At 70.3% G+C, this 11,842-nt stretch overlaps 2 protein-coding genes across 2 annotated transcripts in view; one reads left to right on the top strand and one right to left on the bottom strand.

Annotated features, from left to right (window-relative positions):
* Positions 1-33: 33 nt before the first annotated feature.
* On the top strand, positions 34-7,090 carry MCM7 (minichromosome maintenance complex component 7). Its single transcript, XM_062598903.1, is given in 22 exon segments — positions 34-358; positions 565-641; positions 1,002-1,166; positions 1,264-1,388; positions 1,777-1,957; positions 2,026-2,163; positions 2,708-2,794; positions 2,796-2,810; positions 2,812-2,859; positions 2,938-3,006; positions 3,008-3,053; positions 3,180-3,232; positions 3,234-3,312; positions 3,512-3,595; positions 3,721-3,812; positions 3,814-3,999; positions 4,001-4,116; positions 4,709-4,792; positions 4,888-5,056; positions 5,911-6,020; positions 6,799-6,970; positions 6,972-7,090. Coding segments are annotated over 22 exon segments (2,160 nt in total). The 5' UTR covers positions 34-327; the 3' UTR covers positions 7,005-7,090.
* A 420-nt stretch (positions 7,091-7,510) lies between these two features.
* The window catches only part of COPS6 (COP9 signalosome subunit 6), a 4,965-nt gene continuing 633 nt past the window's right edge, over positions 7,511-11,842 (bottom strand). The window contains 10 exon segments of the mRNA XM_062598894.1: positions 7,511-7,681; positions 8,000-8,095; positions 8,185-8,254; positions 8,256-8,304; positions 8,587-8,701; positions 9,375-9,407; positions 9,409-9,423; positions 9,544-9,606; positions 9,851-9,939; positions 10,868-10,999. Of these exon segments, the coding sequence (XP_062454878.1) occupies positions 7,541-7,681; positions 8,000-8,095; positions 8,185-8,254; positions 8,256-8,304; positions 8,587-8,701; positions 9,375-9,407; positions 9,409-9,423; positions 9,544-9,606; positions 9,851-9,939; positions 10,868-10,999 (803 nt within the window). The 3' untranslated portion in view covers positions 7,511-7,540.

The following is an 11,842-nucleotide window of genomic DNA, read 5'->3' as shown; positions in this document are numbered from 1 at the left end:
CATTTTCGCGCCACTTTTGGTTGCGGCGGCAGGAGTCAGAGCGGCGGCGGCAGCGGGATCGGGATTGACCCCCGCGGGCGCCCGTACCGGGCCGCGGAACGGGAGCGAAGCTCACTGAGACTGACCCCCGCGGGCACCCTTACGGGGCTGCTGGACCGGAGGCAGCTTGACCCCCGCGGCGACCCGTAGCGACCCTCGGCCTGGGCGCGTGACTGCTTGGGATTGACCCCCCGCGGGCACCCGTACCGGGCCGCGGAAGCAGCGCGGGACTGACTGACCCCCGCCGGCGCCCGTAGCCCGCCCCGCCCCGCCGCGGAGGCCTCCGCCATGGCGCCGCGCGACTACGCGGCCGAGAAAGGTGCGCGCGGGCCGGCGCCGCCCCGGAAGCGGAGCCGGGAGCGCGGGGCCCTTCCGGGGGCGGGCGGCCACGTGCCGCTTTGTTTACCGGCGAGGGGGGCGGGCCCGGGGCGGGGGAGCCGGGCCGAGCCGAGCCGAGCCGGGCCAGGCCGGGCCGGGCCGGGCCGGGCGCTCCGGGCCTCACGTGCCGTTCGCTCCCGCGCGCAGATAAGGTGAAGCGCTTCCTGCAGGAGTTTTACCGCGATGGCGACCTGGGCAAGGAGTTCCCGTACCGGGACCAGCTGGTGAGACACGGGGCAGCCCCGGGGGAGCACGGGTGCCACCGCCAGGCCAGGCCTAGCCGGGGCCGGGAGGGTCCCTCGGGGGTCCCAGCCTGCCCCCGACCCCTCACGGAGCCGGCGGTGAAGCCCCCGGGCTGGATCGGGCTCCGTCCTTGTCCTCATCCCGCGGGCAGCGTCTCCCCGAGACCCACGTGTCAGATCGGGGCCCCTCGCCCCCCTGGAAGGGGCGGCGGCGGCGACGCCCCCGGGCCGCGTTGGGGCCCCTCGCCCCCCTGGAAGGGGCGGCGGCGGCGACGCCCCCGGGCTGGATCAGGGTCCCTCCTCACCCCCACCCCTCCTGCGCTGTCCCCGCTGTCCCCGCAGGCCGCGCTGGCGCACCGGGACCAGGTGGCCCTGTACGTGGCCCTGGACGACGTGGCCGAGGACGACCCCGAGCTGGCGGACGCCGTGTGCGAGAACGCCAAGCGCTACAGCCGCCTCTTCGCCGACGCCGTGCATGAGCTGCTGCCCCAGTACAAGGAGCGCGAGGTGTGGGAGGCGCCTGACAGCCGTGAGGGGGACAGCAGCGAGGACACCCTGCTGTCCCCTCCTGACACCCCCACCCCCGTCCCTGCTGTGCCCCCAGGTGACACACAAGGACGTGCTGGACGTCTACATCGAGCACCGGCTGCTGCTGGAGCAGCGGGGCCGCGACGCCGGCGAGACGCGCAGCCCCCAGAACCAGTATCCGCCGGAGCTGCTGCGACGCTTGTGAGCGCCGGGCGGGGGGGCTGGGGACGCGGGCCGCCGCCTCGGCGTCCCCTTCTAGCTGCCGCCTCGTCCTTCAGCGTCGTCGTGAAGCCCCGTCCCTGCACCCCGTCTTTGGCTCGCGTCTGCCCTGTGTTTCCTCTCTAACATTTATTCGCGTTTTTGTTTTAATTCCGTGTTTCCAGCTTTCTCTCCTGGGTTGCTTCTCATTTCCTGTTCCCATTTGTTTCCTTTTCTGATCTTTGTGGGCAGATTTCCCTCCCCTTAAACCTCTGTTTCGTCATTTGTGCCCCCTTCTAGCCCCCTGCCCCCCTCTCTGCCTTGTTCGCGTCCCCTTCCTGTCCCCGCAACCTGCTCTAACCCATGTCCCCGTCCCTCTCTCCCGCCCCAGCGAGCTCTACTTCAAGGCCCCGTCGACGGCCAAGGCCCGGGTGGTCCGCGACGTCAAGGCCGACTGCATCGGGAAGCTGGTGACCGTCCGCGGCATCGTCACCCGCGTCACCGAGGTCAAACCCATGATGGTCGTGGCCACTTACAGCTGCGACCAGTGCGGAGCCGAGACCTACCAGCCCGTAAGCGCCGTGGGGACGAGGGCGGCGAGCGGGGAGGGGCGTCCGCTGAGCCCCGCCGCCCTCCGCAGATCCAGTCGCCCACTTTCATGCCGCTCATCATGTGCCCGAGCCGGGAGTGCCAGACGAACCGCTCCGGGGGCCGCCTCTACCTCCAGAGCCGCGGCTCCAAGTTCATCAAGTTCCAGGAGCTGAAGATGCAGGAACACGTGAGTACGAGGCGGCGGGAGGCTACGGCGCTGTCGGGAGCCCCTTAAACCCGGGTCGCAGAGCTGCTGAGCCCGGAGGGAATTCGGGGTTTTGCTTGCAGCCGCGGGTTGGGGTTTGACGCCTGGCTGCGGGCGGAGAGTCCCGTCCTTTCTGTGCCTTGTCCCCGTTCCTCTTTGACACATCCCCATCGGGGAGACGACGGCATCAATGCAACCCGCTTTCCCTGCCTTGCCTCGGCCTCGCTTTTGCAACCCCCCCAGCTCCAGCCCCACAGCGCTGCGTTCCTGCGCTAGAGAGCCCCAAACTGGTCCCAGACTCCAGCTGGGCTTTTCTCAGCGTAGGGTAGAGGGGGATAATCTTCCCCCTGGTGCTGTCAGTGCACTCAGCACGGGGCTGGTGGTGTAACACGCGGGCTTGAGGGCGCCGGGACGCCTGTGTCGTTTTTTATCCCGGTCCGTACTGGCAACGCCCGCGTCTGAGGGGAGCGGTGGGTTCCTGGGCCTGGGGCGGGGACCCCCACAGCTCACCCGCCGCCCTCCGCAGACCGACCAGGTGCCCGTGGGGCACCTCCCGCGCTCCATCAGCGTGGCCGTGCACGGCGAAAACACCCGCCTGGCCCAGCCCGGCGACCCACGTCAGCGTCACCCGGCGTCTTCCTGCCCCTGCTGAAGACCGGCTTCCGCCAGATCGCCCAGGTGAGCCCCACGGGCCGCCGCGGGCGGGGGGCTGCGGCCAGCCTGCCCCGAGCCCACCGTCACCCCCCCTGTGCCCAGGGGCTGCTCTCCGAGACCTACCTGGAGGCCCACCGCATTGTGAAGATGAACAAGAGCGAGGAGGACGAGGTCGGGGGCCGGGGAGCTGACCGAGGAGGAGCTCCGGCAGATCACGGGTGAGATTTGGGCGTCGCTGAGCCGTCGGTGACCCGAGTCGCGTCCCGCCGGTTTGGAAAAGCCCGGAGCTGCCCCACGGCGAGGCAGCCGGCCGCCTTCACGGCCTCCCTCGCTGCGTTTTGCAGAGGAAGATTTCTACGACAAGCTGGCTTCCTCCATCGCCCCCGAGATCTATGGCCCACGAGGACGTGAAGAAGGCGCTGCTGCTGCTGCTGGTGGGCGGCGTGGACCGCAGCCCCCACGGCATGAAGATCCGAGGTGAGGCCGCCGCCGGCAGGGCGTCCCCGTGGGGAGAACGTGGCTCTGAGGGCGCGCGGGAAGGTTTTGGGATGCGGGATGGGGCCAAGGAGGGAATCGCCAGCCGCGACCGAAGGATTCGGGGCGGCTCCCTCCCCGATGGCAGAGGGGGACGGCTTCTGCCCCGAGGATTCACCGTTTCCCTTTTTCCCCCCCGCAGGTAACATCAACATTTGCCTCATGGGGGACCCTGGCGTGGCCAAATCGCAGCTCCTGTCCTACATCGACCGCCTGGCGCCTCGCAGTGAGTACGGGACCCTCCGCAGGGCCGAGAGCGGCCGGAAACCCCCCCTCCCCTTCCCCTTGCCGAGCCTCCCCGGGGCCCCTCGCCGAGGACCCATCTCCGCCGCCCTCTGTGCCCCCCTCCAGGCCAGTACACGACGGGCCGGGGCTCGTCGGGCGTGGGGCTGACGGCGGCGGTGCTGCGCGACCCGCTGACGGGGGAGCTGGCGCTGGAGGGCGGGCGCGTTGGTGCTGGCCGACCAGGGCGTCTGCTGCATCGACGAGTTCGACAAGATGCTGGAGGCCGATCGCACGGCCATCCACGAGGTGATGGAGCAGCAGAGCATCTCCATCGCCAAGGCGGGCGTGCTGGCCACCCTCAACGCCCGCTGCGCCATCCTGGCCGCCGCCAACCCCGCCTACGGCCCGCTACAACCCCAAGCGCAGCCTGGAGCACAACATCCAGCTGCCCGCCGCCCTCCTGTCCCGCTTCGACCTGCTCTGGCTCATCCAGGACCGCCCCGACCGCGATAACGACTTGCGGTGAGCCGGGCTGGGGGGGCTGGGGTCGGGCGGGGAGCGGATGGGAGCTGCGGGGCCAGGCACGAGGCTGTGGGCCTGGGTTGGGGGCCTTGGGGATTGCGTGGGAGCCGTGGGGCTGGGATCGGGGGCTGTCTGGGGCACTGTGGAAGCCATGGGCGGGATCAGAGCTGTCTGGGGCACTGTGGAAGCCGTGGGGCTGGGATGGAGGATGCGTGGGGCACTGTAGGAGCCGCGGGGGCTGGGGTGGGGGGTGCGTGGGGCAGATGTGGAGAGGTGGGGCTGGGATGAGGGGTGCCTGGGGCACAGTAGGAGCTGTGGGGCTGGGATTGGGCTGCCTGGGGCACTGTGGGGCTGGGGTGGAGGATGCGTGGGGCACTGTAGGAGCCGTGGGGCTGGGATTGGGGCTTGCCTGGGGCACCGTGGGAGCTGTGGGGCTGGAGTGGGGAGTGCATGGGGCAGATGTGGGAGCCGTGGGGCTGGGATTGGGCGTGCCTGGGGCACAACGGGCCTGCGGGATTGGACCCAGGGCTGGGCTGGGCTGGGAGCAGTGGGCAGCTCCAGGGCCTGCCCCCAACCTTCCTCTGCCCCACAGCCTGGCCCAGCACATCACCTACGTGCACCAGCACAGCCGGCAGCCGCCCTGCTCCTTCCAGCAGCTCGACATGAAGCTCATGAGGTGAGAGAGACGCCCCACGAGGGGCGGCCGGAGGCGACGGGGGTCCCCGGGGCCCTCCCCTGCCCCTAACCCTGCCCCTGCCCCACTCGCCCCAGGCGCTACATCGCCACGTGCAAGCGGAAGCAGCCGGTGGTGCCCGAGGCTTTGGCCGACTACATCACGGCCGCCTACGTGGAGATGCGCAAGGAGGCCTGGGCCAACAAGGACACCACGTACACCTCGGCCCGCACGCTGCTGGGCATCCTGCGCCTGGCCACGGCCCTGGTGAGCCCCCCACCCCACCCCCCGGGGCGGGCGCGCGAGGGCAGGGCCCCCTGGAGCGGGATAACGCGAGGCGGGAGCAGCCAGAGCCTGACCTCGAAGGACCTGCCCTGGGCGAGGCGAGAGGGCGCTGGGTCCGGCAAGGCCCTGGCGGGAGTGAGGGGGGAGAAGCCGGGTGGAAACAGGCAGGATGAAGCCCGGGAGGTCGAGCCGGGCCGGGCCGGGTCCTCGTGGTCCCGGGGAGCTGCAGCAGCGTCCGCGTCGCCCCTGCCGCCGCCGCCTCCTCGTCCTCGACGAGCCCCGGGGGCCCCAAAGTGCTGTTTGTGCAGGTAGTGTGCGTGCGGCGTCTACTGCCGAGGCAGCACTCCAGAGCCCCCGGGGCACGGCCAGCACCGGCCCCGGCTCCCCGCGGCCCTTCCGGGGCTGCGACCGGCACCGGGCCCCGCTCCCGGCGGCCCCTCTCCCATCCTCGGATACGGCCGGGGCTGGATTGTGGCTCCGGGCGGCTCCCGTTGCCCCGGGCCCTTCTCAGGCCGCAGCCAGCAGCCGTGGGGCACCGTGGGGTGCGTGTTGAGGGTGAGCGTGGTGGCCAAAAGTCCCTGGGGGCTTTTTTTTGGGTGGGGGAGTTGGTTTCTCCCCAGGCTCAGAAGATTTAATTGGGCTGGGGGGGGACTGAAGTGGTTTTGGGGGCAGCTCGGGGCTGCGTTGGGGAGCCCCAGCAGACCCTGGGCCATCCTGTGGGGCCCTGGGTGATCCGTGGGGTGCCCCACAGCTTGGGGGGGGGGGTTGCTTTGGGGTCCCGGTCACTGCTGACCCCCCCCCTTCCCTTTCTGCACTTCCCCGCCCCGTGTTTGCAGGCCCGGCTGCGGCTGGTGGACGTGGTGGAGAAGGAGGACGTGAACGAGGCCATACGGCTCATGGAGATGTCCAAGGACTCGCTGCTGGGGGACAAGGGACAGCAGAGCCGGTGAGCGGAGGGCACGAGGCTGGGGGGGCAGGGGGTGGCGTGACCCACGTCCCCTGAGCGACCAGGGAGATGGTGGCAGCACTGGGGCAGCCCTTAGCTTGTCCCCCCCCCGTGGCCGTGGGGTGGCCAAGGAGGCAACGCAGGAGCTACCTGGACCTGGTCCCCGTGTCCCGAGCGGCTGTGGGGAGGCTGGGGCAGCCCGAGCTCGTCCCCACGTCTGTGGGGTGGCCACGGAAGATGGTGGCTGTCCTAGGGCCACCGTGAGCTCCTCCCCATGTCTGTGGGGTGACCAGGGAGGGTGGTGGCTGTCCTGGGGCAGCCCTGAGCCCATCCCCATGTCCATGGGGTGGCTGGGGAAGACAGTGGCTGTCCAGGGGCCACCATGAGCTCGTCCCCATATCCGTGGGGAGGCTGGGGAAGACGGTGGCTGTCCGGGGGCCACCACGAGCCTGTCCCCGTATCCATGGGGAGGCTGGGGCAGCCCCGAGCTCGTCCCCATGTTTGTGGGGTGACCAGGCAGGATGGTGGCTGTCCTTGGGGCAGCCCTGAGCCCATCCATGGGGTGGCTGGAGAAGACAGTGGCTGTCCGAGGGCCACCATGAGCTCATCCCCGTATCCGTGGGAGGCTGGGGCAGCCCCGAGCTCGTCCCCACGTCCACGGCGGCGGGGGGGGGTGATGGGGGGGAGTCAGGGGTGCCACAGCAGCGCTGACCCCTTCGTGTGTGTGTGTGTGTGTGTCCCCCCCCCCCCCCGGTGCCGTCCGTCCGTCCGTCCGCAGGGCGCAGCGGCCGTCGGACGCCATCTTCGCGGCGGTGCGGGAGCTGGCGGGCGGCGAGGGCCGGGCCGTGCGCTACGCCGAGGCCCTGCAGCGCTGCCTGGCCAAGGGCTTCACGCCGGCGCAGGTGCAGGCGGCGCTCGACGAGTACGAGGAGCTCAACGTGCTGCAGGTGAAACCCGGCCCGCACCCGCATCACCTTCGTGTGACGCACGGGGTGGGGGGGGGAGAAACAACCTTCACCCCCCTCCCCGAACCGCGCGGCCCTCCTCGCACCCGCGGCCGGCACGGCGCTGCCGTCGCCCTCGGGTGACACGGGGCGACGTCCCCTGCGCGGGGCGGGACACGCTCCGGCTCTGTCCCCTATGTCCCCCCCCCCCCCCTCCTGGTTCCCCCCTGGTCTCCTCCTGGGCTTTAATTACAGTTTCTCTCATTAAATATCTTTATTAATAAAAAACTTGTTTCTCACTGGTTTTAGAGGTGTGGCGGTGGCTCCCTTGCTGCCACCACCCTCAGGGACACGTCAGGACACGTCAGGACCGGGAGGGGGGACACGCTGGATGGGCAAAGCGACGTCAACCGAGCCGTTAATTCCTGCCTCAGAGCCGCGTTTATTAGGGAGGGGGCACGTGGGGAAGCGGGGGGGGGGGGGGGTCATCACCCTGCGGCTCCGAGGGGGGGGGGGGGGGGGGTGGGAAACAGTCCTGTTGGGGGGGGGGGGGCTGGGGTTTCCCCCCCCGCCCCGCTAGAAGAAGAGCCCCCGCATGCGGCGCCCGATGCCTTGGCGGTCGTAGAGGATGTTGAACTTGTTGACGAACTGGTTCATGGTGTTGCAGGTCTTGGTGATGGTGCCCAGGTAGGCCATGAGCCCCACGTCGTTGCATTGCTGTGGGGGGGGGGGGACACACGCGGGGGGGGGGGGGGGGGGGGGTCCACCACGGCTGTTGTCACCCCAAAACTACCTCCCCTGCTCCCTGCCCCCCCCCCCCCCCCATTGAATACAGCCGTGCCCAGGGCGGAGGAACAGGGACGTCCTGAGCGGCTGTAGGTGGGACGTGACCCCCCCTCCCCCAACTTCAGCCCACCCTCCGTGGGGGACCGGACCCCTCTGAGGTGCTCCTAGGGATGGGATCCCCACCGTGACCCCCCCCCCCCCCCGAAAAAAAACACCACCGGGCCCCCCCCCCCCCCCACCCCTGCTCACGTCGTAGAAATCCGTCTTGAACTTGTCGGTGCTGAGGACGGGCAGGCAGTGGCACAGGGCGTAGGCCTCGCGCAGGATCTCGTGGTTGAAGGGCACCTTCGCCTGCGGGGACGGCGCGTTGGGGTCCCGCGCGCGTCCCTCCCGCCCCCCCTCGGGATGGGGGGGGGGGGCGGTGCTGGCAGGACCCCCCCCATCCCCCCGTCCCCGAACTCACCGGCCTCGGACGCCCGCACGTACTCCAGGATGAGTTTGACCGGCTGTGCAGCATCTTGATGCGCTGTGCTGGGCGATGAGGTGCTCGGCCACTGCGGGGGCAAGGTTGGGGGGGGGGGGGGGCGTCATCAGGGCCACGCGTACCCACGTGTGCCTCCCCCCCAGCCACGCCGAGGCCCGCCTCACCTCGTCCCCGGTGTCCCTTTCCCAGCTCCAGTGGCTCCACGGTCTTGTGCCCCCCCTCCAACACCCCAAAATGAGCCCCTGCAACGCGTTCCTGTTCCATAGCGGCCCTCTGTGCCCCCCCCCACCCCGCCCCACGTGTGTGTGTCCGTCCCCCCCCCCCCCCCCGGCCCGGTGTCCCCGTCGCCGACCTGTGGAGTTCTCCCCGCTGCCCGTGGCCGTCATTCGGGCCACGTGGTCGACGCCGATGCGCTCGGCCTCCTCCGTGGCCAGCGTGTAGGTCAGCTCCGCAAAGAGCATCGTGGCCTGGGGGGGGGGGGGTCGGGGGGGGCACACACAGGACAGGAGGGTGATGGGGGGGGGAGGCCCCCTCCCAGCCCCCCTCCCCGCCTCCCATGGCCACAGCAAGCCCTTCCCAGCCCCTTAGCAGCGCCCCCCCCCCCCCCCCGGCCAAGAGCTTTAAACAACCACCCTGTTCCCCCACCCCGGGCTCCAAGCAACCTCCCTGCCCCCCCCCCCCGAACACCCCCCAGACCCCCAGGGCTCCAAACAACCTCCCTGCCCCCCCGAACACCCCCAGACCCCCCCAGAGCTCCAAGCAACCTCCCTGCCCCCCTGAACACCCCCAGACCCCAGGGCTCCAAGCAACCTCCTTGACCCCCCCCCAGCAGCCCCCCCCTAGACTACCAAGGCTCCAAGCAGCCTCTCTGACCCCCCCCCCCAACCCCCAGGGCGCCAAGGCAACTTCCCTCCTGTCCCCCCCCCCCAGCCTCCCCCACCACAGACCTCCCCCCCCCCAGCTCTAAGCAACTCTTATCTAGATCCCAGCAGCCCCCCCACAACCCCCAGTAAGCTCCCTGGACCCCCTCCCCCCTCCCCTTCCGGGCCACCCCACAATAACACCCCTGCCCCCCCCCCCCCGGCAATACCACCTCCCCATAACCCAAAGCAGCCCCCCCCCCCCCCCGCACTGATTTACCTCCCCGTTGATGATGTCAATCACGGACTCAAAGGACGCTGACGGGAAGCTGTCGGTTGCGGGGGAGGGACACGTTGGGGGGGGGGCAGGAGGCGTCTCTGCCCTCCCCAAGCCCCCCCCCCCCCCCCCGGCCGGCCCCCCCCCCTCCATCCCCTTCCCCACAACTCACGTCCGTGTGCTTCGTCATGGGGTTCAGCTTGAGGAAGAGGGGGCTCTCGATGATCTCGCACACCTGGGGGGGGGCAGCAGAGGCGGGGGGGGGGGCGATTAGTGTGGGGGGGGGCTCTTAACACCCCCCCCCCCGCCAAGAAAAGCTCTGCCCCACATGGCCCTCCACAGCTGCCCCACAGACCCCAGTGACCCCACTGACCGCGCTGCTCCCCACCCCGCAGCCGTCCACAGCGGCCCCATGGCACTGCTGCCCCCCCCCAGCCCCTCTGCCCCCCCCCCAACGCCCCCCCCCTCGCCGCGCTTGCCTGCTTGTGGACGTGGATGTCGGAGGGGTCGGGGGGGCCCCCGGTCGTGTACCACCCCAGGAACTCCAGCTCCTTGAAGACCTGCTTGACTGGGGCAAAAAAGGAGGGGGGGGGTTAGTGCGGCAGGAGCAGCCCCCCCCTTAATAGAAACCCCTCTAGAGCAGTAAACGACCCCCCCCCCCCAAAAAAAAACCCCGGGGCAGATAAGGGACTCGCAAAGCCCCACCAGGACACTCTGGGGCATCTGAGGACCCTTTGGGGGCAGTAAAGGACCCCCCCCAACCCCCCCCCCCCGCCCGGGGCAGATAAGGACCTCCCAAAAGCCCCACCAGGACCCTCTGGGGCATCTGAGGACCCTTTGGGGGCAGTAAAGGACCCCCCCCAAATGCCCCCCCCCCGCCCCGGGGCAGATAAGGACTCCCAAAAGCCCCACGAGGACCCTCTGGGGCATCTGAGGACCCTTTGGGGGCAGTAAAGGACCCCCCCCCCCAACCCCCCCCACCCCCACCCCGGGGCAGATAAGGACTCCCAAAAGCCCCACCAGGACCCTCTGGGGCATCTGAGGACCTTTGGGGGCAGTAAAGGACCCCCCCAAATGCCCCCCCCCCCCCCGCCCTGGGGCAGATAAGGACTCCCAAAAGCCCCACGAGGACCCTCTGGGGCATCTGGAGGACCCTTTGGGGGCAGTAAAGGACCCCCCCCAAATGCCCCCCCCCCCACCCTGGGGCAGATAAGGACTCCCAAAAGCCCCACGAGGACCCTCTGGGGCATCTGAGGACCCTTTGGGGGCAGTAAAGGACCCCCCCCCCCAACCCCCCACCCCCACCCCGGGGCAGATAAGGACTCCCAAAAGCCCCACGAGGACCCTCTGGGGCATTTGAGGATCCTCTAGGGCAGCTGCCCGGGGGTGGGGGGTAGCCCAGGACCCGCCCCAGCCCCTCCAGGCCCCCCTGGGGCAGCCCAGGACCCCCCCCCCCGACCCCCCGCCCCAGGCCCCCCCCCCGGCCCGGGGCTCACACTGCTCCTCCTTGGTGTAGTAGTACTCCTTGTCGATGAGGACGTGGCCGTCCACGGCGTGCGAGAGCAGCTCGAAGGAGTTCATCACCTCGATGTTGCGGCCCTCCTGGCGCCCGATGAGGGCCCCGATCACTGCGGGGGGTGGGGGGGGGGGGGGGGGGGCAGGGGGGGGGGGCCCGTCACCGGGGCCCGGCCCACCGCCGCTCGGAGCCAGACCTCCGCCGGCCTCAGCGGCGCTCTCGTACCGGGGAGCCCCCAAACTGGTCCCAGTCTCTGGTTGGGGCCTTCCCCCAGCACGGGGTAGAGGAGGGACGTCCCCCCCCCCTCCCCCCTGTCCCCCCCCCAACCAGTCCAGGGAGCTGGGGGGGACAACGGGGCCCCCTCTGGGGACACTGGGACTGCTCTGCTGGCACTGGGACCAGTCCCGGGAGCTGTGGGGGATAATGGGCCCCCCTCTGGGGACACTGGGACTGCTCTGCTGGCACTGGGACCGGTCCCGGGAGCTGTGGGGGACAACGGGCCCCCTCTGGGGACACTGGGACTGCTCTGCTGGCACTGGGACCGGTCCCGGGAGCTGTGGGGGACAACGGGCCCCCTCTGGGGACACTGGGACTGCTCTGCTGGCACTGGGACCGGTCCCGGGAGCTGTGGGGGACAACGGGCCCCCTCTGGGGACACTGGGACTGCTCTGCTGGCACTGGGACCAGTCCCGGGAGCTGTGGGGGACAACGGGCCCCCCTCTGGGGACACTGGGACTGCTCTGCTGGCACTGGGACCAGTCCCAGGGAGCTGTGTGGGACTGCAGAACCCCTCTGCGGACACTGGGACCAGTCCAGGGGTCTGTGGAGAACACTGGAACCAGTCCAGAGAACTGGGAGGGACTGCAGAACCCCTCTGCGGACACTGGGACCAGTCCAGGGGACTGTGGAGAATACTGGGACAAGTGTGGAAAACGGTGGGGGAAACTGGGACCCC

Source organism: Rhea pennata, chromosome 39 (genome assembly GCF_028389875.1).
Source record: "Rhea pennata isolate bPtePen1 chromosome 39, bPtePen1.pri, whole genome shotgun sequence".
NCBI lineage: Eukaryota > Metazoa > Chordata > Aves > Rheiformes > Rheidae > Rhea > Rhea pennata.
This window is presented reverse-complemented; position numbering and strand designations above follow the sequence as displayed.